Source organism: Salmo trutta, chromosome 25, assembly GCF_901001165.1.
Source record: "Salmo trutta chromosome 25, fSalTru1.1, whole genome shotgun sequence".
NCBI lineage: Eukaryota > Metazoa > Chordata > Actinopteri > Salmoniformes > Salmonidae > Salmo > Salmo trutta.
In genome coordinates, this window is record NC_042981.1 from 37,675,525 (window position 1) to 37,697,597 (window position 22,073).

Genomic DNA, 22,073 nt, shown 5'->3' on the forward strand with positions numbered 1-22,073 from the left:
TCGCGTCATTACGGTAGGGCTATGTTGCTGCCACTAGCAATATAAGCAGCGCAGTCGTAGTGGGACTTGTGTAGAAAAGGTGGCGGCTTGGCGCAGTGAAAATTCTAGGCGACTGTTATCACCAAATTGCCACTGCAAAGCCCTTCTGTACGTAGCCTAATGGTTGTTGGCAGTATAGCAAGTTAGTTATAGGGAGGGTTATGGTGAGGGCTTGAGGGATGCTGTATTGAATGTAGGGCTGTCACAGACTAAAAAAAAATATTGGTAGACCGAAAGTAGTCTGTTCTTTCTACCAATCAAGTGCTCCAAAATGTTTTATGTGTATTTTTACATATATAGACACTCCTTATGTGTTTTAATAAAACCAACTATGTGCATTGAGCTTGTCTGATGCTTTACGCTTACGGTTTGACGCCTCACGAGGGCGCCAGAGATCTAGATAACCAGAAGAAAAATAACTGAACCTGACCCAACTATTATCCTCCGCTCGTGCCCGAACAGCGGAAAGAAACCTTACCGGAGTGCAAAACAAACAAAACCGTCACAAAATGTCGTCATAATATATGCACGAACTCTTCTGAACTGTTTTGGCTGGGAAGCCACTAGAGCAGGGTTATTCAACTGCTGGTTTTCTGTTCTACCTGATAATTAATTGCATCACCTAGTGTGCCAGGTCTAAATCAGTCCCTGATTAGAGATTACCAATGAAAACAAGCTGAGTTTGAGGGCACTAGAGCATCAGGTCAATATAATGGTAGTCAGTAGTTACCACAGCCAAAAATTTCTTAAATGTTTCTTTAAAATGTGATTTTAAACCCTAACCTTAACAACACTGCTAACCTTAAATTAAGACCAAAAAGCATTTTTATTTTTATGGCCAATTTTTCCTGTGGCCCTGATAACTAGTGGAAACCCAGTATAATGGATAATCAGTGGATCCTCACTATCAGGGACCATTTGGACGCCCATTTAAATAGTTACGGTTAGGGCATAGATATAACAATGAGAGGCTGAGCTAAACAAATATTTGGTCGGGGGTTTTGGGGTAGGGCCGTCCCAAGGATCTCGGATTGCACTAACCAAAATGTGACCTTAGCCAGCTACTTCCGCTTTCTTGTCACTCCTCCTCCGCAGCTTCGCGGGGCTGACCCTGTATTCACGCTTGAAACCAACCAACAACACAACCGCCTCCCCAGGGACACTTGTTTTGTCAATCCAGTTTGTTTGCTAGACTCGTCGTAGCTGTTGCCTGGAGGAGTGCTGGCCAGTCCACAGCCACTGGCCATGGAGCAAGGAAGCGGGTTTTCATTGATGAAGTATGGGACAGCAGCGTCCCTCGCAATGGTTCTGCTGGCGTACTGGTTCCGATCTCCAGGGCAGTCAGGACTAGATGACAGGCTTGACACGGTGCTGTCCTCCCTACTGCGGGCTGAAAGCAAAGTGGGGATGAACAACGCCAGACCCAGGGTGGCGATAGGTGAGAATCCTATATGACAAGCTAGCCTAGCATCAGTTAGCTAGCTAACGTCAGCTAACCTTAGTCCTTACTTTGACGCGCAGAGAGGAGGGTCATTCCTACAAACCAGTGCCTTTTGGACAGTATATCTTTGTATTTTTGTTGTATTCTATCAGAGAAAGGACGTTAGACTTTCAGAAAAATATATTAGTCAAACTCTGTCACTTAACATTTGTTGGTACATTTTCCAAACTGCATACTTCTAACATGGTGGATGGAGGAACCTTACAGGTGTAAATTAGCCATAGCTCTGTGAGTGAGCTGATTGAGTTCGCAGTATTTTAACTTCTCTAACATAGATTTAGACATTTTGTTAATTTTCTCTATAATTTAGCCTAACAGGATGGAAATGTATGAGTGGGAAATACAGACTAACAACGTGAAAAATAGATACAACTGAGTGTTTTTTATATTTATTGAACTTTGCACCGTTTTTTGCACAAAAGAAGCGACGACACTGAATGTGGTGTCATTGTAGGAAGGGGTTGTTTTCTTAAAGGAGAATTACAACAAACTAACAGAGTGGAAAGTGATATCAGTGACACGCACATCTTAAATAATAATAAATACAGTAATCATGAGAAAAAAAAAGTTATTGATGAGACTTGAACTATGATTATAAAATAATGAATTTGAAATATTTGATGGCTTATATTTTTTGTGGAAGTTGATGAATAACCCCAGAGGACATGGCGAAAACGCCAACATCTACTGAAAAAAAGGGTAAAAAAAAAGTAGCTTTGTGATGTTTAAACGAGTTTGGGATGGTTAATGTTTAGAAAAAAAAATCCCTAACCGAAAACCTTTTATTTTATTTGCCGCGGATATAAAGTGCTCCGCACGTCATGGTCATTAATAGTTGGAAAAAATGGCAGATGGTGAGTTAGGGAAGCGACAGCAGCGAAGTCCTCTATGGCAATACTTTTGAGAAGGTGATTTAAATGCAAACATTGCGTGGTGGAACAGAGCTGCAGTACAGATGGAATGCTCAAAGGGAGACCCAACCCTTTGCTGGCACCAGTGCGATAAGCGACAGTAATCAAATGATTACAGAAATGATTGCAGTTGATATGCAGCCAATTGTAGAGGATGTCTGCTTCAATACCCTAATAGCATATCTAGAACCAGGCTAAAAGATGCTTTGATGAAAAACCGTGAAGGCCCTGATGGAGAAATTGTACAATGATTGCACTGCAAGCACAAAGCGCAAGCTCTCAAAACACCATACGTGGCGCTAACAGATTGTTGGACGTCTATGAACACACTGTCATACATCAGTGTAACGAGCCATCACATTGATGAAAAGTGGGACATGAAGTCCCATGTACTGACAACTGAGACCATGGAGGAGAGAGACAACAGAGAACCTAAAACGGCATTAATACCATTGCTGCTGAGTGGGTGGGGACAGCAGTAAGGTAAGCGCTGTCTGGTTAGGCTGTCAGGACTGCGGTAGATTGAACTGCGTTGCCTCCTTAGTGGTCATGCAGGACCATATCTGAATTGTGAAACACGTCATTTTATCGTTAAAATTAAAACAAAATGGCATTTTAAACTTTTTAGATGTATTTTTTATTTTTACATTTGTCACATCCCAATTCAAAATGCATAAAATTCCCTTTTAAGATCAATCTTTTTTGTGTTTTTAAGGTAAAGGACACCTGCCCTTATTGAAAGCCTTTTTGAATCTTACACTAAATAAGAAGTGATATTTCAGTGATTATAACTCGTTTTTCAACCACTCCACAAATTTCTTGTTAACAAACTATAGTTTTGGATAGTCGGTTAGGACATCTACTTTGTGCTTGACACAAGTCCTTTTTCCAACAATTGTTTACAGACAGATTATTTCACTTATAATTGACTGTGTCACAAGTCCAGTGGGTTAGAAGATTACATTCACTAAGTTGACTGTGCCTTTAAACAGCTTGGAAAATTCCAGAAACTGTCATGGCTTTAGAAGCTTCTGATTGGCACATTGACATCATTTGAGTCAATTGGAGGTGTACCTGTGGATGTATTTCAAGGCTTACCTTCAAACTCAGTGCCTCTTTGCTTGACATCATGGAAAAATCAAAAGAAATCAACCAAGACCTCTGAAAAAATATTGTAGACCTCCACAAGTCTGCTTAATCCTTGGGGGTAATTTCCAAATTCCTGAAGGTACAATGTTCATCTGTACAAACAATAGTACGCAAGTATAAACACCATGGGACCACGCAGACGTCATACCGCTCAGGAAGGAGACGCATTCTGTCTCCTAGAGATGAACATACTTTGGTGCGAAAAGTGCAAATCAATCCCAGAAAAACAGCAAAGGACCTTGTGAAGATGCTGGAGGAAACGGGTACAAAAGAATCTATATCCACATTAAAACGAGTCCTATATCGAAATAACCTGAAAGGCCGCTCAGCACGGAAGAAGCCACTGCTTCAAAACTGCCATAAAAATGCCAGACTATGGTTTGCATTTGCGCATGGAGACAAAGATTGTACTTTTTGGAGAAATGTCCTCTGGTCTGATGAAACAAAAATAGAACTGTTTGGCCATAATGACCATCGTTATATTTGGAGGAAAAAGGGGGAGGCTTGCAAGCCGAAGAACACCATCCCAACCATGAAGCACGGAGGGTGGCAGCATCATGTTGTGGGGGTGCTTTGCTGCAGGAGGGACTGGTGCACTTCACAAAATAGATGGTATCATGAGGAGGAAAATATGTGGCTATATTGAAGCAACATCTCAAGACGTAAGTCAGGAAGTTAAAGCTTGGTTGCAAATGGGTCTTCCAAATGGACAATTGTGGCAAAATGGCTTAAGGACAATAAAGTAAAGGTACTGGAGTGGCCATCACAAAGCCTTGACCTCAAGCCTATAGAAAATTTGTGAGCAGCACTGAAAAAGTGTGTGCGATCAAGAACTACAAACCTGACTCAGTTACACCAGCTCTGTCAGGAGGAATGGGCCAAAATTCACCCAACTTATTGTGGGAAGCTTGTGGAAGGCTACCTGAAATGTTTGACCCAAGTTAAACAATTTAAAGGCAATGCTACCGAACACTCAATTAGTATATGTGAACTTCTGACCCACTGGGAATGTGATGGAAGAAATAAAAGATTAAATCATTCTCTCTACTATTATATTATTTCACATTCTTAAAATAAATCGGTGATCCTAACTGACCTAAGACAGGGAATGTTTACTGGGATTAAATGTCAGGAATTGTGAAAAACTGAGTTTAAATGTATTTGGCTAAGGTGTATGTTAACTTTCGACTCCAACTGTATCTCACTCCCCTCTGCCACTTAGTACATCTGTCAGAGTACTGGGAGTGTTACCTCTCTCACTCTATATGAATGTTGGGGCAGGCGGGGCAGTGGAAGTAATTGGGGGGGGGGGGATTGGTGGCTGTGCTGAGGGCATCAAATTATGTTCTCGTCTCTCTGTGTGTCTGTCTCTCTCTGAGATTCGGGGGTTGCTTTGTGATTGTGTAGAGTTAAATACTGTTCTCACCTTTTCTCTCTCTTCCTCCAGGTTTAGGGGGTTGTGTTGACGTCATCGTGGATGGGGTGACGTTGCTGAATAAGATTGGCCTGCCGCCCACAGGCCAGCCTCTCCACCATGACTACATAGAGAACGCTGATCAGCTGGCACAGAGCTTCGCTTACTTCTTTGCCCCGGGAGCCGCCTCAGAGTAAGTGGCCAAGCCCCCTTGTGTGTCTTGTGACATTTCTAGTGCATGGTGTTAAAGTGCATGGTGTAAAGGACAAAGTCTGCGATCCTTTACAAAGGCATTCGGTTTCACACACACACACACTATCCTTACAGACCAGATCAATATACACAACAGAAATATTTTAGTAAATAAAGTGGTAAGCACACAGTAATTAGTCTCTACCATCATGGGGGCTCATATCGATGGTTTTATGGTGTTGGAGACAATTGAATGTTCTCAGTATTTGGCTTTGGAATTTCAATTAAAAAGTAATAAAATAATTAAGGTCATATTTCATAATGCATTTAATTAAAGCATTTTTATGTGAAACTGAACTCGAAAACTGTGATACATTTTGTTAGACCTTCCTCCGTAAACCTGATACCCCAATTAAACAATAACGGGCATGGTTGACCCCCCCCCCCCCCCCCCTTTCTTCCGGCACTTATCATTCTAGCGTGTCTTCAGATAGCGTTACAGTTCATCTTCCCAACGGCACATGTAATTCTTGCTTGTCACATTTGATGGCCCATGGTAATGTCCCGATTTTTCAATATCCAAATAAATACATCTATTTTTCCCAAGTACACAAGTCTCTCACCTGAGCTACCAACATTCTGTCTCATCCATTTTTCCCACCAGTACACCAGGAGCATGAAAGAAGTTTGAACGGGATCTCTCTCCATGCTCACTCCACATGCGCTCAGATTGGAGTGTTAAGTCACTGTCGCATTGAACGCCTTTGTTGCTCTGTCTTCAGCCGGTTAGGGAGGGTTTTGAGGTTCACACAGTGTTTGTGGTCAAACTATTCCTGCCATGCATAAAGACACGATCTGACGTCACCTTCCATGATAACCTCAAGAGAGGACAGATCAGAACAACAGTTCAGTTAAATTCATTCTGATTCAGGAAATCCAGACAAGCATTGACTATGACAAATTGTTACATTCCACATTTTCTTAACATTATCTCTGACAAATGTCAAAGCATAACTTACTGTTACTGTTGAAACCATTTTCAAAATTAGTTCATACTCCCTTATTTTTCTGGCGACCTCTCGGAAGAGTTACCAGATCAGGGAGTTAACACCCTAACCCATGGGGAATCCCAACAATCCATCAGACCCAATCTGGTGAAATTTGTATCGGAACAGAGACAAAAATGAAATCAGCAATACACATATCACAATCCATTTGGAGTAACTGTCAACTCTCATTAACATATTTTTTTCCTTCTATATGCAGACTGAACAAAATACATTTGTGTATTTACCCAAAGGCCAGGGAACTTGTAATTTCCCCATTGAACACATGACTCACATTGGTTATTCAAGTTAGTTTATTTTTGATTTAGCAATCAACTTAGAATTACAACTCTTGATAACTCCATAAGGAAATAATGGTATCCCATAAAGTAATGGTAAAATAGAATAGACTGGTGTTTCTCATTCATTTTTATAATTAAACCCCACCTGTTTCGATCATTTTAGTGAGATTGATCAGGCCTCACCAGAAAGTCAGGATACAGGGGCATTCGACACCATTAAATATTTCCTCTCCTTTTTCTTTCCCTGTCCTTCCGAAACCCCTTTAAAAACATTTCTAACATTTCCATCATTCTGCATACCAAATTGAAAGACCCCACAAAATAAATCTCTCAGTATCAACACCACTAACGCATATTCATAACCTGTAAGTTGCGTGCTGGGGTGTGTGGTAAACCGTAGATCAAAAACACATGAACAAGCGTTATCTGGGAACTCTGTTTTATGGCCTAATACAGATACATTTATACTTAAATCTGCCGAATATCACTAACTGCTCTCCCCAATACCACAGTCTCGGGAAACACTCCATAGAGAGATAATGAATCCCCCCCCCCCCCCCCCCCATCCAAAAGTATTCATTATGAATCAATGATTCTCCATAACCACTGCACCACCATGTTCATGAACAAAAAAAAAGTAAAATTCATTTTAGGTTTGGTAACCCCTATGCTAATTCCTCGTGACCCCCACCACTCTTTTGTCCATTCTAGAAATCTATTTCAGAATAAGACGACATAAAATGTAAATCTATTTGATAATAAAACTACATAATGTCTCATGAGATTAAAAACCTCCCAAGATTTTCTGAGTTTGCAAGGAGTGTTTGGCCAGATAATTATAATTTGTTACTTCTTTAGAATCCATCCCCCTGGCATTTCGCCTAGATTCTTCAACCCAAAATACATTTTCCTGTGGCAAATTTAGCCAATTTCTCATCATAAGGAATCCGCGATATTTAATCCCTGCCATCTATTAAAAAGTTGTCTCTGAACCACTGTTGATCGAACTGAGGCCATTCACTGCTATGTAAAATGTCCCTGTCTCGCTGCTCTCGAGGATTTGTTGCAAACGCTTATATAGCAGCATTTCCTCCGAATGCAGCAGGTTCCAGGACCACCTTACACTCATTCTTCCAATGCCCGATAGCCCCACATCTAAAACAGGGAGCTATCTCCCTACGCTTTTGTTTTTTTTCGCTACTTTTCTTTCTTACCTTGGCCTTTGAAAACGCTGTTAGTGACTTTCAATGTGGCCGTATTAACCCCTCGCACGTCTGCGAACTGAGCGGAGTTATATTCCACTCAAAGCATCCTGCTCTATTTCATACACTACCCCCTGCAATTGCCGCTTTGATCACCGGTTTCAAACCTGCCATCAAAGCCGAAGTGCAAATTCTATCAATGCACTCCAGTACCGTCTTTTTGCCGCTGAGTACATCTACTAATTTCATTTCTATCGGTTATACTCTTCTGTTGATAAAACACCGACATTAAAACTTGTATATTGAGCTTGCGATTTCTCAATGATGTCATTGTGAGTTCTTTATTTGATTTTAATTTTCCGTCAATAGGGAAATGTTGCCCAATTTTATCCAGTTTGCAAAATGTTTCCGATATTTGAGCCGAATTGGTAGAATGCTCGTGCGCTTCTTTCAGCGCCTCCATGGCTTTATTAAAATCCTCTAGCTCCGCTTTACAGGGGGAATCGGGGCCGCCTGTCGCCATTTCAATAATTATTATTCCCAAACCTCTCCCGACGGTGTCCAGGGTGTTTATTTCTTCACTCCCGTCTCTAATACACACCTTCGATTAACTATTTTCCAAGGTAGCGCTACCCACTTCCCAGGATAATAGTTAGGGTATTTCTGCATATTAATTGGACACGGCACTTAATACCTTGTATTAGAACCAATACTATAGCGTCTGCAAATGTATTACTGGAGAATACGGATGACCTAATGTCTTATTTCAGTGTTACACCTCAAATATCACTGTTGTTGATAACACATTACCAAAATGATTCACACTTGTCTTCCTATTTCCACATATGTTATGGTTCCCCCTCCCCATAGGGCATAAACCAACCTTTCTCCTTATTGCTACTGCTGATACACGTAACACAAACAGTGTTCCAGTATCTTATTGCTTTACTTTTAATCATGCATGTGGCTTTACTTCAGAATTTATAGGCAACCTTATCATTATCCACATACACTCTACTGCCTCACTGTCACTGCTGGGACTTTCATCCCTTTTACAGATCTCACAGGGGAATACCCCTACTAGGAACCTATCCTATACGGAACCTACACTGTAATGTCACTCATGGATCTTGCAGAGGAACCTATCCTTATGGAACCTACCCTACACCATATTTCCCTGGTTCTCAGAGGAAAACCTCCACTCAGGACCTATCCTTATGGAACCTACCCTACTCCACATTTCCCTGGTTCTCAGAGGAAAACCTCCACTCAGGACCTATCCTTATGGAACCTACCCTACTCCACATTTCCCTGGTTCTCAGAGGAAAACCTCCACTCAGGACCTATCCTTATGGAACCTACCCTACACCACATTTCCCTGGTTCTCAGAGGAAAACCTCCACTCAGGACCTATCCTTATGGAACCTACCCTACACCATATATTTATGACCGGTTGTTTCTCAATGGGCCTACTGAATAAACTCAGGCGTTCTAGGTCCATATCCTATAATTGTTCAGCCTACGATTCTCATCTCCCCAAGATGTCAAAATGAGTGGAAACAGGTGTAGGAATTGTGCCTACCTTGTTTGTTGCCAGCTCCTGCTCCACTGATCTGGACTCTGGTTTGACTATAAATCATGGTGAACCCTGCTCGCAGCGCCAACTGTTAGGTTCTAATTATCAGAGTTAGACCTCGACGGACACTATGAAAGCTTAAACCAGCTGAACAGACAAAGACATGGTTACAATAGTGGTGGTATATGTACGCCACTTTGGGTGGAGTCTCCTCTTTCTCGCTAAACATTGTACCTTTATTGCTAGGCAGGAAACTAAGTGATACAGGCAATAAGCTTTTCCTTCTACCTTAACCTGACCTCGACCCCCTTCATCACTAATCCCTGGCGCTCTCCCCTTATCAATGCTGCCACGTGATCGTTTTCCCTACGCTCAGCACATTCCAAGCTTATTGCACCCACCATATACCTTCCTCCTACAGATAACCATTAACTTCTGGTGTAGACCCGCTAAACCTAAGCACTCACTATTTCAATAGGATACCTGATAATTAACCCTGTCCCAAGTTTAGGAGTTAGAACCCAGAATCCATCAATTGTTTTATAAAAACGAACCAACCTTAAAAAGCAATAATCGCTCAGCTCTAACACACACACACACACACACACACACACACACACACACACACACACACACACACACTCTTCTAAAATGTTTTCCTGGGCTTGGTTGTGTAACTTTTATAATCTGTGAAGTTTCTACATTCTAACCCTCCCTCCTTTTTCTGGTACACCTTCCATCCCCCCCTCTCCTCTCAGGCGGTTTGTCATAAATGACACCTTGTTCAGTCAGCTGGTCGAGGCATCCCGTGAGTTGCCCGACAACCGCTGGGCCATAGGTGGCAATGCCCCGGTGATGGCTGGTCGCATGGCAACCGAGGGCTGCGACGTGTTGCTAGGGGGGAGCTTCAGCCCCGACTTCGCTGACATACTGTCCCAGCACATCACAGGTACACACACACACGCAACACCTCCCTCCTTGATGCCATCCCCCACCCACCTCCCACCCCCTCTGTCTATCCAGTTGCAGGTAATGTGGTGGAGGAGCCTGATATCCATCTGATCCTGGAGTACCCATCAGGAGCCACCTGGGGCCAGTACACCGCCCGCAGAGCCAACAGGTGTGTGTTAATACTAGAGGGTGTGAGATGAACAGAGTTAGATTATTCATGGTGTGGTTGTATATCAGGACCATCACTCTGCGTGCGCGTGTACCTGTGATGTACTCCATTATAACCCTTGCCCTGTGTCACTAACCTGTGTGTGTCCAGGTACATAGTCCACAGTGATGACCATAACCCGTACCTGGCGTCGCTTCAGGACTTTGAGGTGAAGCTACAGGACTTCCACCCTGACCTGCTGGTGGTGGGCGGGCTCCAGATGATGGACAGCTTCCCCTTCCAACAGGGTGAGAGGATACTCTGCCAGCTTGTTCCCCAATTGGGAGGTGTTTTCAGAGCAGAGCTGGTTCCCATTGAGTGACAGACAGTTGGTATTATAGTGGTCTGTGTTGTGGTGAGGGAGAGAGTAGCGGAGAGGAGAGGGAGAGAGTAGCGGACGGGAGGAGAGGGAGAGGGATGCGGAGGGGAGGAGAGGGAGAGAGTAGACTGTTGGTATTCAAGTGGATTAACCCTGCCTGCCTCTATTCAATAGCTCTGCTGCCTCAGTCACACAGGCCACTAGCACTCAGCCGGCATAGGAAGCACATATGTGTGTTTATAGGGAGGGTGTGGGGATGTATCCAATGCTGTGTTTTTTTTGGCCAGGAACATGCCTTTGTGCTGTCAGACTGGTTTGACTACTTTGGATAAATTCTCTACCCCTCTAACAGCATCTCTCTCCCTCTCTCTCCCTCTCTCTCTCTCTCTCTCTCTCTCTCTCTCTCTCTCTCTCTCTCCAGGTGAGCGGGAAGCACTGCTCTCTCGGCTGGGCAGTCTCCTCTCCTCCTCCTCCCCTCGTACGGGCGTCCATTTTGAGATGGCCAGCTTCGTGGATGAGGGTCTAATGGGGGACCTGCTGCATCTGGTCCTGCCCCACGCCGACTCTCTGGGGATGAACGAGCAGGAGCTGCCCAACTTGCTCAGCCTTCTGAGGGGCTCCAACATCACCGTGCTCTCTGACCCTAACCCTCGCGTTGCTACCGTCCTCGACCAGATGAGGGCGCTCTACCGCCTGGTCAACCAGCGCTACCGCGACGCTAATGAGGATAGCGACATGGGCGCTTACGCCACTAGTGCCAAAGGCCGGCCGCTGACCCGGCTCCACGTTCACACCCTGGCGTTCCAGGCCATGATCGTGACGCGCGGCTCCCAGTGGAAGAACACCATGTCTGCCGTGGCCAAGGCCTCGCTCACCGCCAACCGCCACGTGTGCGGCTCGCCGGACATCGACCCCAGCAAGGCGCGCCTCATCATGGACGAGTCGTTCTCGGTGAGTAGTAAGGAGGGCAGCCAGCGGATCCCTCTAGAGGAGACCAGGCCCGTCAGCTGCTGGCACGAGGAGGACTATGAGATCTGTGTGGCGCCCGTCCTGGTGTGCACCGAGGTTTACCAGACGGCCGGGGGAGGGGACAACATCTCCGCCGCAGGACTGGTGCTGCAGATCTGAGCCATTGTTTGCGACGAACGGCTAACTCTGACGAAGCGTTAGCTTAACATGGGCGGCCACCTTTGCTCCTGGTGGGTAGGTGGTGGGTGTGTACTCTTTTGCTCCAGCCCTACTCTAACACACTGAATTCAACTAGACAAGATCCTCGTGAGTATCTGATAGGTAGGCCCAGAGCAAAAGCCAGCACACCCAGTAGCTCTCCACTAGGATTGTTGGCCCCCTAGGATTCACCGCTAGGCTAACGTGGCAAAGGGTAACACAGAGAGCTGTGATAGCTGGCTAGCTCTCTGGAGCTCCACAGACTCCTTGAATAAATTCCACGTCTGTTTTCAGTCAGTCAGCCGAACGGACAGAAAGACAGACAACCCTTCCCATAACATGTGAAGACTTTTATCATTCTGGTTTTAGGTGTGTTGATTTTTGTTTTTGATTGTTTCATGTTTATGTTGTGTTGCCGGTGCAATGCTAACGCAGGGTCCAGTGTGTCTGCGGCAGGGCCGAGCCTGCTCCCCTTCTCTCTCTCTCGCTCTCTTTTTATCTCCTCTCCCCGCTCTCCTCCTGAGCTCATTTCTCTCCTGTCCTCTCTGAGCAGTATGACCCAGCTGAGACTCACACACTCCAGACTTCTATACTTCCTGTCAGACAGACCATGTCAAGACGGGCAGCTGGTTCTCTCATTCCGTCAGAAGATGGAACACATCTAATAATACTACCCATAAACCCCCCCTGGGATATATAGTATTTCCTCAACCAGAAACAAACAGGAAAAAAAGTTTATTGGACACATTCAAATAGGTTCTGTTTAGTTCCTCGTTAATACACCCCTGCTGTGGGGTTTCCTCAACCATGTGTGTCGGTCGGTCGTGGAAAGGTCCAGACACACACACGCATCACACATCCACTATTTTCCCTGTAGTCTCTTACATAGATCCGTATCTGCCTAGTTGGAGCTGTTGTCATAGTTATTCATTCCATTCTCTCCCAGGATATCGACACAAAAACCCCAACATTCCATCAGTTCCACTGTTTCAGACGTTCTATCCCTGTGTTCTAATGTTCTGATTCTTTCTTCTTCTTTTTTACTCCAGGGAAAGCTTTAGTTTGATATCTGTGACTGTTTTTTTTCTGGTTTCGTGTGAACCAGGTTTAATGCTGGAGGCATATGAGACTTAACTCCTATGTCTAGGTCTGCGTTCATACAAGCAGCCCAATTTGGATATTTGTTCACTAATTGATCTTTCGACCAATTCGATCAGCTCATTGGGCAAAATATCAGAATTGGGCTTCCTGTGTAAATACAGCCTATAATTAGTAAAAAAAAAAAAATGATTTAATGTATAAGCGTATTGTTGCCTGATGCTAAACTCAATCTGGCCTGTACACACAATCCGCTGTAATGTCTTCGCGCTGATTTAATGATTGACAACGGGGAGTGTTTCTCTTATGTCTGCAATGTGAAACTATTTGACCCTTTACATGAGTATGTATTCTTCCCATGACCTCCTCACTCTGTATCATATCATTGCATCACACACACACACACAAACACATTAGGACCTCAAAGTTGTTTGAATGATTCCTGCATGGGCCACACATACCGCACACTGAATGTGTTAACTGTAAGGCGCTTTGGCTAAAAGTGACTGCAAAATAATATCAGACAGACGTTTGTCATTTGAAATGTACTTTTCTATGGAGAACAGCCCGTGATCTCATCTGCTGTGAAGGGAGGCCGGGTGCATCCCAACAGTCTGGCTTTCTCTCCCGGTTTCCTTTATTTAATTAGCTGCACACATCTCAAATCTTCATATGAGAGGAAGCCACTGTACTAATGAGATGTAGATGAAGCCTGTATGCTTGACAGGGTTTCTCTACTGCCTTCTACCAAAGGCTGCATTTATTTTGAGACCGAACACCATGCCACTTCAAGTGTCCACCCCTCTGAGTGACTGATCTGCAAGCTTGTGTGTGTGTGTGTGTGTGTGTGTGTGTGTGTGTGTGTGTGCGTTCCTGCCTGTCTGCGCCTGCTTGTCCAGACACGCATGTTATGCGTGAGTGTGCATGCTTGCGGAACATACCTGTGTGCATGCGTGAATGTGTGTGCGTTGCTCTGGCCATCTGACATTGTTGTCTCAGGGACTAACTGGGCTGTTCAGGAGATGTGTAATTTCTGTAGGCTCTGGGAGACCTTAACTATGTATGTGGACACACAAGCCTAAGATCACCATGTGCAATGCCAAGCGTCGGCTGGAGAAATCTAAAGCTCTCATCCATTGGACTCTGGAGCAGTGGAAAACATGTTCTCTGGCGCAATGTTCCAACATCTGGTGGAAAGCCTTCCCAGAAGAGGGGAGGCTGTTATAGCAGCAAAGGGGGGGGACCAACTCCTTATTAATGCCCATGATTTTGGAATGATGTTGGACGAGCAGGTGTCCACATACTTTTGGCCATGTAGTGCACTTCCAGATGGATTGGAGGACTTGGTGGGTTGGGTGTATCACACAGTACATGGAAGGGAGGTTGGCTCAAAGCCACGTGGATTAGTTTATTCTGAGTGACTTGGAAGAAATAAAGAAACACACATTCCAACTTCTGGTGTCTATCCTGTCTCTTATTTCCAGAAAGTCATTTCTCATTCAAGCCATGTCTGAATCTCAGACACACTCTTGAGCCATCAAAGTGTAGACCCCTCAAACTCCACTCTGGGCCTCACAGCCAGCTCCACTTTTTCATTGTTGCCCTCTAATCAGTGACTGATTTAGACCTGGGACACCAGGTGTGTGTGCAATTAATTGTCGGGTATAACAGAAAACCAGCAGGCTCCGGACCTTGTAGGGTAAGAGCTGAATATCCCTAGTGCAGACCCTTTTAATTAGTGTGCTCATCAAAGATACTGGGGCATTATTGAATGGTATTTTATAGATTCACAACGCATCACTGAGAGTAAATAAAAAATAAAAATGACTCCCTTCCTACCCGGAGGGGAGCCCTCCCCTCATTGGTCGCCACACACCTCCATCAAAGCTCGCTAAGAACAATCCCATCCACCTGAAAGAGGCAGGGCTATCCATGTAAATTCCCCATCTGCAGTCATTTAGTTCTCTTTCAACAAAACCAGCATGGACCACTAGAGATGCGTTGTTGACTGAGTATTGCATGAGTGCGGTGGCCAAGGTATTTCATTTTAATTGTTGTGCGTGGGGCATTTAAAGGGGTAGCCCCGCCTCTTTCAGGTGGATGTGTTTGTTCTTAACAAGCTTTGATGGAGGTGTGTGGTGACCAATGAGGGGAGGGCTCCCCTCCAGGTAGGAAGGGAAGGATTTTGTACACTTAGTAACTACTTCCTTGTTTTCAAATATGGTGGTGGCTACATCATGGTATGGGTATGCTTGACATCGGTTAACACGAGAGTTTTATTTTTCCAGGCTGAAAAGAAACGGGAAATAACTAAGCACGGGCAAATCCTAGAAAACCTGCTCTCGTCTGCTTTATACCAGACACTTTCTGGTGTCTGGAATTTGCTTTTCAGCAGGACAATAACCTACAACAAAGCAAAATCTGTACTTACCAAAGCAGACAGTGAGTGCTACTGAGTGGCCAAGTTAAAGTTGAGTCTGCTTGAAAATCTATGGCAAGACTTAAATTGCTGTTTAGCCATGATCCAACACCTTGACAGAGCTTGAAGAATGGGCAAATATTGCACAATACAGGTATGCAAAGCACCTAGGAGACTTACCCAAGAAGACTCCGCTGTAATCGCTGCCAAAGGTGTTTCTAACATGTATTGACTCGGCGGCGAATACTTATCTAATCAAGGGCGACATGTAGCCTAGCGGTTAAGAGCGTTAGGCCAGTAACCGAAAGGAGCTGAGCTGGCAAATTGAAAAAATCTGCCGTTCTGCCCTTGAGCAAAGCAGTTAATATGGCGTAATTTCCATGTCTTAATTTAAAGAAGCAGGGAGGAATGTCGAACGCGGAAGATAATGTTGTGCGCGTGTGGAGAATTCAGATAAAAGGGGTCGCAGAGGTTCATGTTGAAGAGCTGTAGAGATAGTTGAGAGATCATAGAAAAATAAATGTTGCGTTTTATTTATTCTTGCTCACAGATAACTGAAGAAATGCAGAATTTACATTACTAATAATTGCGAAACACGAATTTAAAGTACATAACACAATGCGTGACAAATAGAATATTGAACAATTGAAAACATTACAGGACATTTTTCATGATGGAAATGTAAATATTAAAAGCCAGAGTTATTATAGTCTGATAGCAGTGGGTAGAGGGGCGTTTTGCAGGTGGTTTGTACGGGCAGTTATACAGGACAGTTCGTGGCTGTTTCTCAGGAGCCTGGTGGTGCAGTTACCTCTTTTTGGCTGGAGCAGGTCATTCAGTGGATGGTCAAGAGTGTGCATGTCCTTCACCAGATGCACTGCATGCAGCCTGCTCTGCAGTGAGGGGAGCTGTGGTTGGACTGCTCCACCTCTGGAGATGATCCTCAAGGCTCTCCTCTGCACCCGGTCTAGTTGGGCCTGCTGCTTTGTACGGCATCCTACTAACAGCACTCCACCGCATTCCATAGATATGGCCTGACCAGTTCGACTGACCAGATCTTCAGTGGGTAGGCCATTTCTGGCAAGAACAGCCAAACTGCAGGCGTTTTGAGGCCTTCCTCACTGACTGCTCCACATGTGTCACCACTGAGGTTAGAGTCAAATCAAACCTTATTTGCCACATGTGCCGAATACAACAAGTATGGACTTTACCGTGAAATGCTTGCTTACAAGCCCTTAACCAACAGTGCAGTTCAAGAAGAAGAAAATATTTACCAAGTATGCTAAAATAAAAAGTACCACAATAACGAGGCTATACCCCTGCACCGGTACCGAGTCAGTGTGCAGGGGTACACGCTAGTTGAGGTAATCTGTACATGTAGGTGGGGGCAAAGTGACTATGTATAGGTAACAAACAAACAGAGAGTAGCAGCAGTGTACAAAGGGGGGGGTCAGTGTATATTGTCCGTTGGCAATTTTTATGAATTGTTCAGCAGTCTAATGGCTTGGGGGTAGAAGCTGTTGAGGAGCCTTTTGGTCCTAGACTCCAGTACTGCTTGCCGTGTGGTAGCAGAGAAAACAGTCTATAACTTGGGTGACTGGAGTCTCTGACAATTTTTTGGGCCTTCCTCTGACAGCTCCTATTATATAGGTCCTGGATTTCAGGAAGCTTGGCCCCAGTGATGTACTGGGCTGTTCGCACTACCCTCTGTAGCGCCTTGTGGTCAGATGCCGAGCAGTTGTCATAACAGGCGGTGATGCAACCGGTCAGGATGCTCTCGATGGTGCAGCTGTAGAGCCTTTTGAGGATCTGGGGACCAATGCCAAATATTTTCAGTCTCCTGAGGGGGAAAGGGTGCCCTCTTCATGACTGTCTTGGTATGTTTGAACCATGATAGTTCGTTGGTGATGTAGTCACCAAGGAACTTAACTCTCGACCCGCTCCACTACAGTCTCGTCCATGTTAATGGGGACCTGTTCGGAAAGCCTTTTCCTGTAGTCCATGATCAGCTCCTTTGTCTTGCTCACATTGAGGGAGAGGTTGTTGTCCTGGCACCACACTGCCAGTTCTCTGACCTCCTCCCTATAGGCCGTCTCATCGTTGTCGGTGATCAGGCCTACCACTGTTGTGTCGTCAGCAAACTTAATGATGGTGTTGGAGTTGTTCTTGGCCACGCAGTCGTGGGTGAACAGGGAATACAGGAGGGGACTAAGTACACACCCCTGAGGGGCCCCAGTGTTAAGGATTAGCGTGGCAGACGTGTTGTTGCCTACTCTTACACCTGGGGGCGGTCCGTCAGGAATTCCAGGATCCAGTTGCAGAGGGAGGTGTTTAGTCCCAGAGTCCTTAGCTTAGTGATGAGCTTCGTGGGCACTAGGGTGTTGAACGCTGAGCTGTAGTCAATGAAAAGCATTCTCACATAGGTGTTCCTTTTGTCCAGGTGAGAAAGGGCAGTGTGGAGTGCGATTGCGATTTGCGTCATCTGTGGATCTGTTGGGGCGGTATGCGAATTGGAGTGGTATGCGAATAGGGTGTCCGGGAGGATGCTGTTGATGTGAGCCATGACCAGCCTTTCAAAGCACTTCATGGCTACCTATGTGAGTGCCACGGGGCGGTAATCATTTAGGCAGGTTACCTTCGATTCCTTGGGCACAGAGACTATGGTGGTCTGCTTGAAACATGTACGTATTACAGACTTGGTCAGGGAGAGGTTGAAAATGTCAGTGAAGACACTTGACAGATGGTCCGTGCATCCTTTGAGTACACTTCCTGGTAATCCGTCTGGCCCAGGGGCTTTGTGAATGTTGACCTGTTTAAAGGTTTTGTTCACATCGGCTACTGAGAGCGTTATCACACAGTCATCCAGAACTGCTGGTGCTCTCGTGCATGCTTCAGTGTTGCTTGTCTCGAAGTGAGCATAAGGCATTTAGCTTGTCTTGTAGGCTCGCGTCACTGGGCAGCTCGCGTCTGGTTTTCCCTTTGTAGTCCGTAATAGTTTTCAATCCCTGCCACATCCGACAAGCATCAGAGCCGGTGTAGTAGGATTCAATCTTAATCCTGTATTGACGCTTTGCTTGTTTGATGGTTGGTCTGAGGGCATAGCAGGATTTCTTATAAGCATCCTTGAAAGCGGCAGCTCTAGCCTTTAGCTCGATGCGATGTTGCCTGTAATCCATGGCTTCTGGTTGGGATATGTACGTACAGTCACTGTGGGGACGACATCATCGATGCACTTATTGATGAAGCCGATGACTGACTGAGGTGGTGTACTCGTCAATGCCATTGGATGAAACCTGGAACATATTCCAGTCTGTGCTAGCAAAACTGTCCTGTAGTGTAGCGTCCGCATCATCAGACCACTTCCATATTGAGCGAGTCACTGGTACTTCCTGCTTTAGTTTTTGCTTGTAAGCAGGAATCAGGAGGATAGAATTATGGTCAGATTTGCCAAATGGAGGGTGGGGTAGAGCTTTGTATGTATCTGTGTATGGAGTAAAGGTGGTCTAGGATTTTTTTTTTGTGTGTTTGCACGTGACATGCTTGTAAGATTTTGGTAAAACTGATTTAAGTTTGCCTGCATTAAAGTCCCCGGCCACTAGGAGCGCCGCTTCTGGGTGAGCATTTTCTTCGTTGCTTATGGCCTTATAGAGTTGGTTGAGAGCGGTCTTAGTGCCAGCTTCGCGTTGTGGTTGTAAATAGACAGCTACGAATAATACAGATGAGAACTCTTTTGGTAGGTAGTGCGGTCGACAGCTTATCAAGAGGTACTCTACCTCAGGAGAGCAATACCTTGAGACTTCTTTAATATTAGACATCGTGCACCAGCTGTTATTGACAAAAAGACACACACCCCCACCCCTCATCTTACCAGACGTAGCGTCTCTATTCTGCCGGTGAATGAAAAATCCTGCCAGCTCTATACTGTCCGATAATCTTAATATTAGGTCATCAACAAAAAAAATACGATTGCATGTTAGCAAGAAGAATGGAAGGCATTGGGAGTTTCCTCTCTCGCCTCCGGATTCTCAGAAGGATCCCCGATCTGCGTCCCCTTTTCCGGTGTCTTTTGTTCACGCAAAAGGCGTGGACCTGGGCCTGTTCCAGTGGAAGCAGGATATTCTTCTCGTCGGACTCATTAAAGGAAAAAGTTTCTTCCAGTCCACGGTGAGTAATCGCTTTTCTGATGTCCAGAAGTTATTTTCAGTCATAAGAGACGGTAGCAGCAACATAATGTTCACAATAATTTAAAAAAAGAAGTTATGCAAAAAAAATTACGAAATTGCACAATTGGTTGGGAGAATGTAAAACGTCAGCCATGGTCTTCGGCGCCATCTTGTCTCGATGAAAACCAAGATACTTAGTTGTTATTACCACTAGTACTTCCTGTCCTCCTAGGATTAGTGGTGCAGGTTGTGGATGGTCTCAGAAAAAACATCTGAATTTCCAGACTTTTTCCTATTCAGGAGCATGTTGTTGGATGTGGCCCACTCTGCCAGCTGCTTTGCCTCCAAGCCCATGGAAATGTCATCTTTTGATGCTGGTTAATGGTATGGCTCGGGACAACCCTACATCGTCTGCATACCCAGTGTCCAGAGTGTCACTGAAGGCAACTTTTCGGGTGGACATGTGAAGAAGAAACATATATGGTTTAAGAAAGGAAGTGTCAAGTGTGCATCTCCCTGCGCTTGTACATGTGATCTTTGTGTGCTTGCAAATCTACAATAACCTGTTCCTCAAATATGATTGCCAACCTTATTGACCAGTCATAGCACGGCCTTTTACAATGCCAGTGACTGGCGCGCTAAATGGAAGTCGGGACCAACGTGATGTTTACATACTCAGGTAGGTAGCCAGTAGTCACATTGCAACATGGAGGACTTCCCGCAAAGCGCTTCTTCTTTTAGGTAAGAAAGCTAGCTAGCAAATTCAGCCTAATGCTATTTCAAAGTCTTTTTGATTCTCAGTTAAAGAGGGAGATGTATGTAATGGTAATTAGATAACTACCTCCAGCAACTGAGTTCATCAATGTAGCTACTGATATTTTCTAGTTATTGTAAAGACTTAAGCACACCCAGACAGATGTAAAACTTCAGGGACCTCCCGAGCACCAGGAAAATCTCCTTGTTCTTGAGGTTTATTTGGGGATTTATTCAGGAAGTTGCAACATGTTAGATTAAAATACAGGTAACTGCCAAAACAATTGAAACACTTGAGTAAATGAGAGAAACAAAGTATATTGAAAGCAAGTGCTTCAACACAGGTGTGGTTCCTGAGTTAGAGTTCAGTGTGTCAAATCAAAGGGCCTGTTGTCTGGACCTCTGGTAGTCTACATGGGGGTGCCACAGGGTTCAATTCTTGGGCTGACTCTTTTCTCTGTATATAGCAACGATGTTGCTCTTGCTGCTGGTGATTCTCTGATCCACCTCTATGCAGACGACACCATTCTGTATACTTCTGGCCCATCTTTGGACACTGTGTTAACAAACCTCCAGACGAGCTTCAATGCCATACAACTCTCATCCGTGGCCTCCAACTGCTCTTACATGCTAGTAAAACTAAAAGCATGCTCTTCAACCGATTTGCTGCCTGCACCCTCCCGCCCGACTAGCATCACTACTCTGGACGGTTCAGACTTAGAATATGTGGACAACTACAAATACCTAGGTGTCTGGTTTGACTGTAAACTCTCCTTCCAGACTCACATTAAGCATCTTCAATCCAAAATTAAATCTAGAATCGGCTTCCTATTTCACAACACTAATGCTACCAAACATACCCTCGTAAAACTGACTATCCTACCGATCCTCGACTTCGGCGATGTCCTTTACAAAATAGCCTCCAACACTCCACTCAGCAAACTGGATGCAGTCTATCACAGTGCCATCCGTTTTATCACCAAAGCCCCATATACTACCCACAACTGCGACCTGTATGCTCTCGTTGGCTGGCCCTCACTACATATCCGTTGCCAGACCCACTGGCTCCAGGTCATCTATAAGTCTTTGCTAGGTAAAGCTCCGCCTTATCGCAGCTCACTGGTCACCATAGCAACAGCCACCCGTAGCACGCGCTCCAGCAGGTATATTTCACTGGTCATCCCGAAAGCCAACACTTCCTTTGACCGCCTTTCCTTCCAGTTCGCTGCTGCCAATGACTGGAACGAATTGCAAAAATCACTGAAGCTGGAGACTTATGTCTCCCTTTCTACCTTTAAGCATCAGCTGTCGGAGCAGCTTACCGATCACTGTACCTGTACACAGCCAATCTATAAATAGCACACCCAACTACCTCATCCCCATTCTGTTATTTATCCTTTTGCTCTTTTGCACCCCAGTATCTCTACTTGCACATCTATCACTCCAGTGTTAATGCTAAATTGTTATTATTTCTCTATGGCCTATTTATTGCCTTAACTCCCTACTCTTCTACATTTGCACACTATGTACATACAGTTGCGGTCGGAAGTTTACATATACTTAAGTTGGCGTCATTAACACTAGTTTTTCAACCACTCCACAAATTTCTTGTTGACAAACTATAGTTTTGGCAAGTCGGTTAGGACATCTACTTTGTGCATGT

The 22,073-nt window shown here is 44.8% G+C and overlaps 1 protein-coding gene across 1 annotated transcript; it reads left to right on the plus strand.

Annotated features, from left to right (window-relative positions):
• Window positions 1–1,119: 1,119 nt before the first annotated feature.
• Window positions 1,120–14,527, plus strand: LOC115162519 (ADP-dependent glucokinase). The gene is made up of 6 exons (XM_029713886.1): window positions 1,120–1,477; window positions 5,048–5,207; window positions 10,091–10,281; window positions 10,356–10,452; window positions 10,603–10,739; window positions 11,232–14,527. The coding sequence occupies exons 1-6, from the start codon at window positions 1,285–1,287 to the stop codon at window positions 11,936–11,938; spliced, it is 1,485 nt and encodes a 494-aa protein (XP_029569746.1). The 5' UTR covers window positions 1,120–1,284; the 3' UTR covers window positions 11,939–14,527.
• Window positions 14,528–22,073: the final 7,546 nt, after the last annotated feature.

Bases quoted from the DNA above. Each gene is read 5' to 3' on its own strand.
- LOC115162519 (XM_029713886.1), top strand. From the start codon at position 1,285: ATGGAGCAAGGAAGCGGGTTTTCATTGATGAAGTATGGGACAGCAGCG. The intron at 5,208-10,090 runs GTAAGTGGCCAA...CTCTCCTCTCAG, and splicing joins GCCCCGGGAGCCGCCTCAGA to GCGGTTTGTCATAAATGACA. The intron at 10,740-11,231 runs GTGAGAGGATAC...CTCTCTCTCCAG, and splicing joins CAGCTTCCCCTTCCAACAGG to GTGAGCGGGAAGCACTGCTC.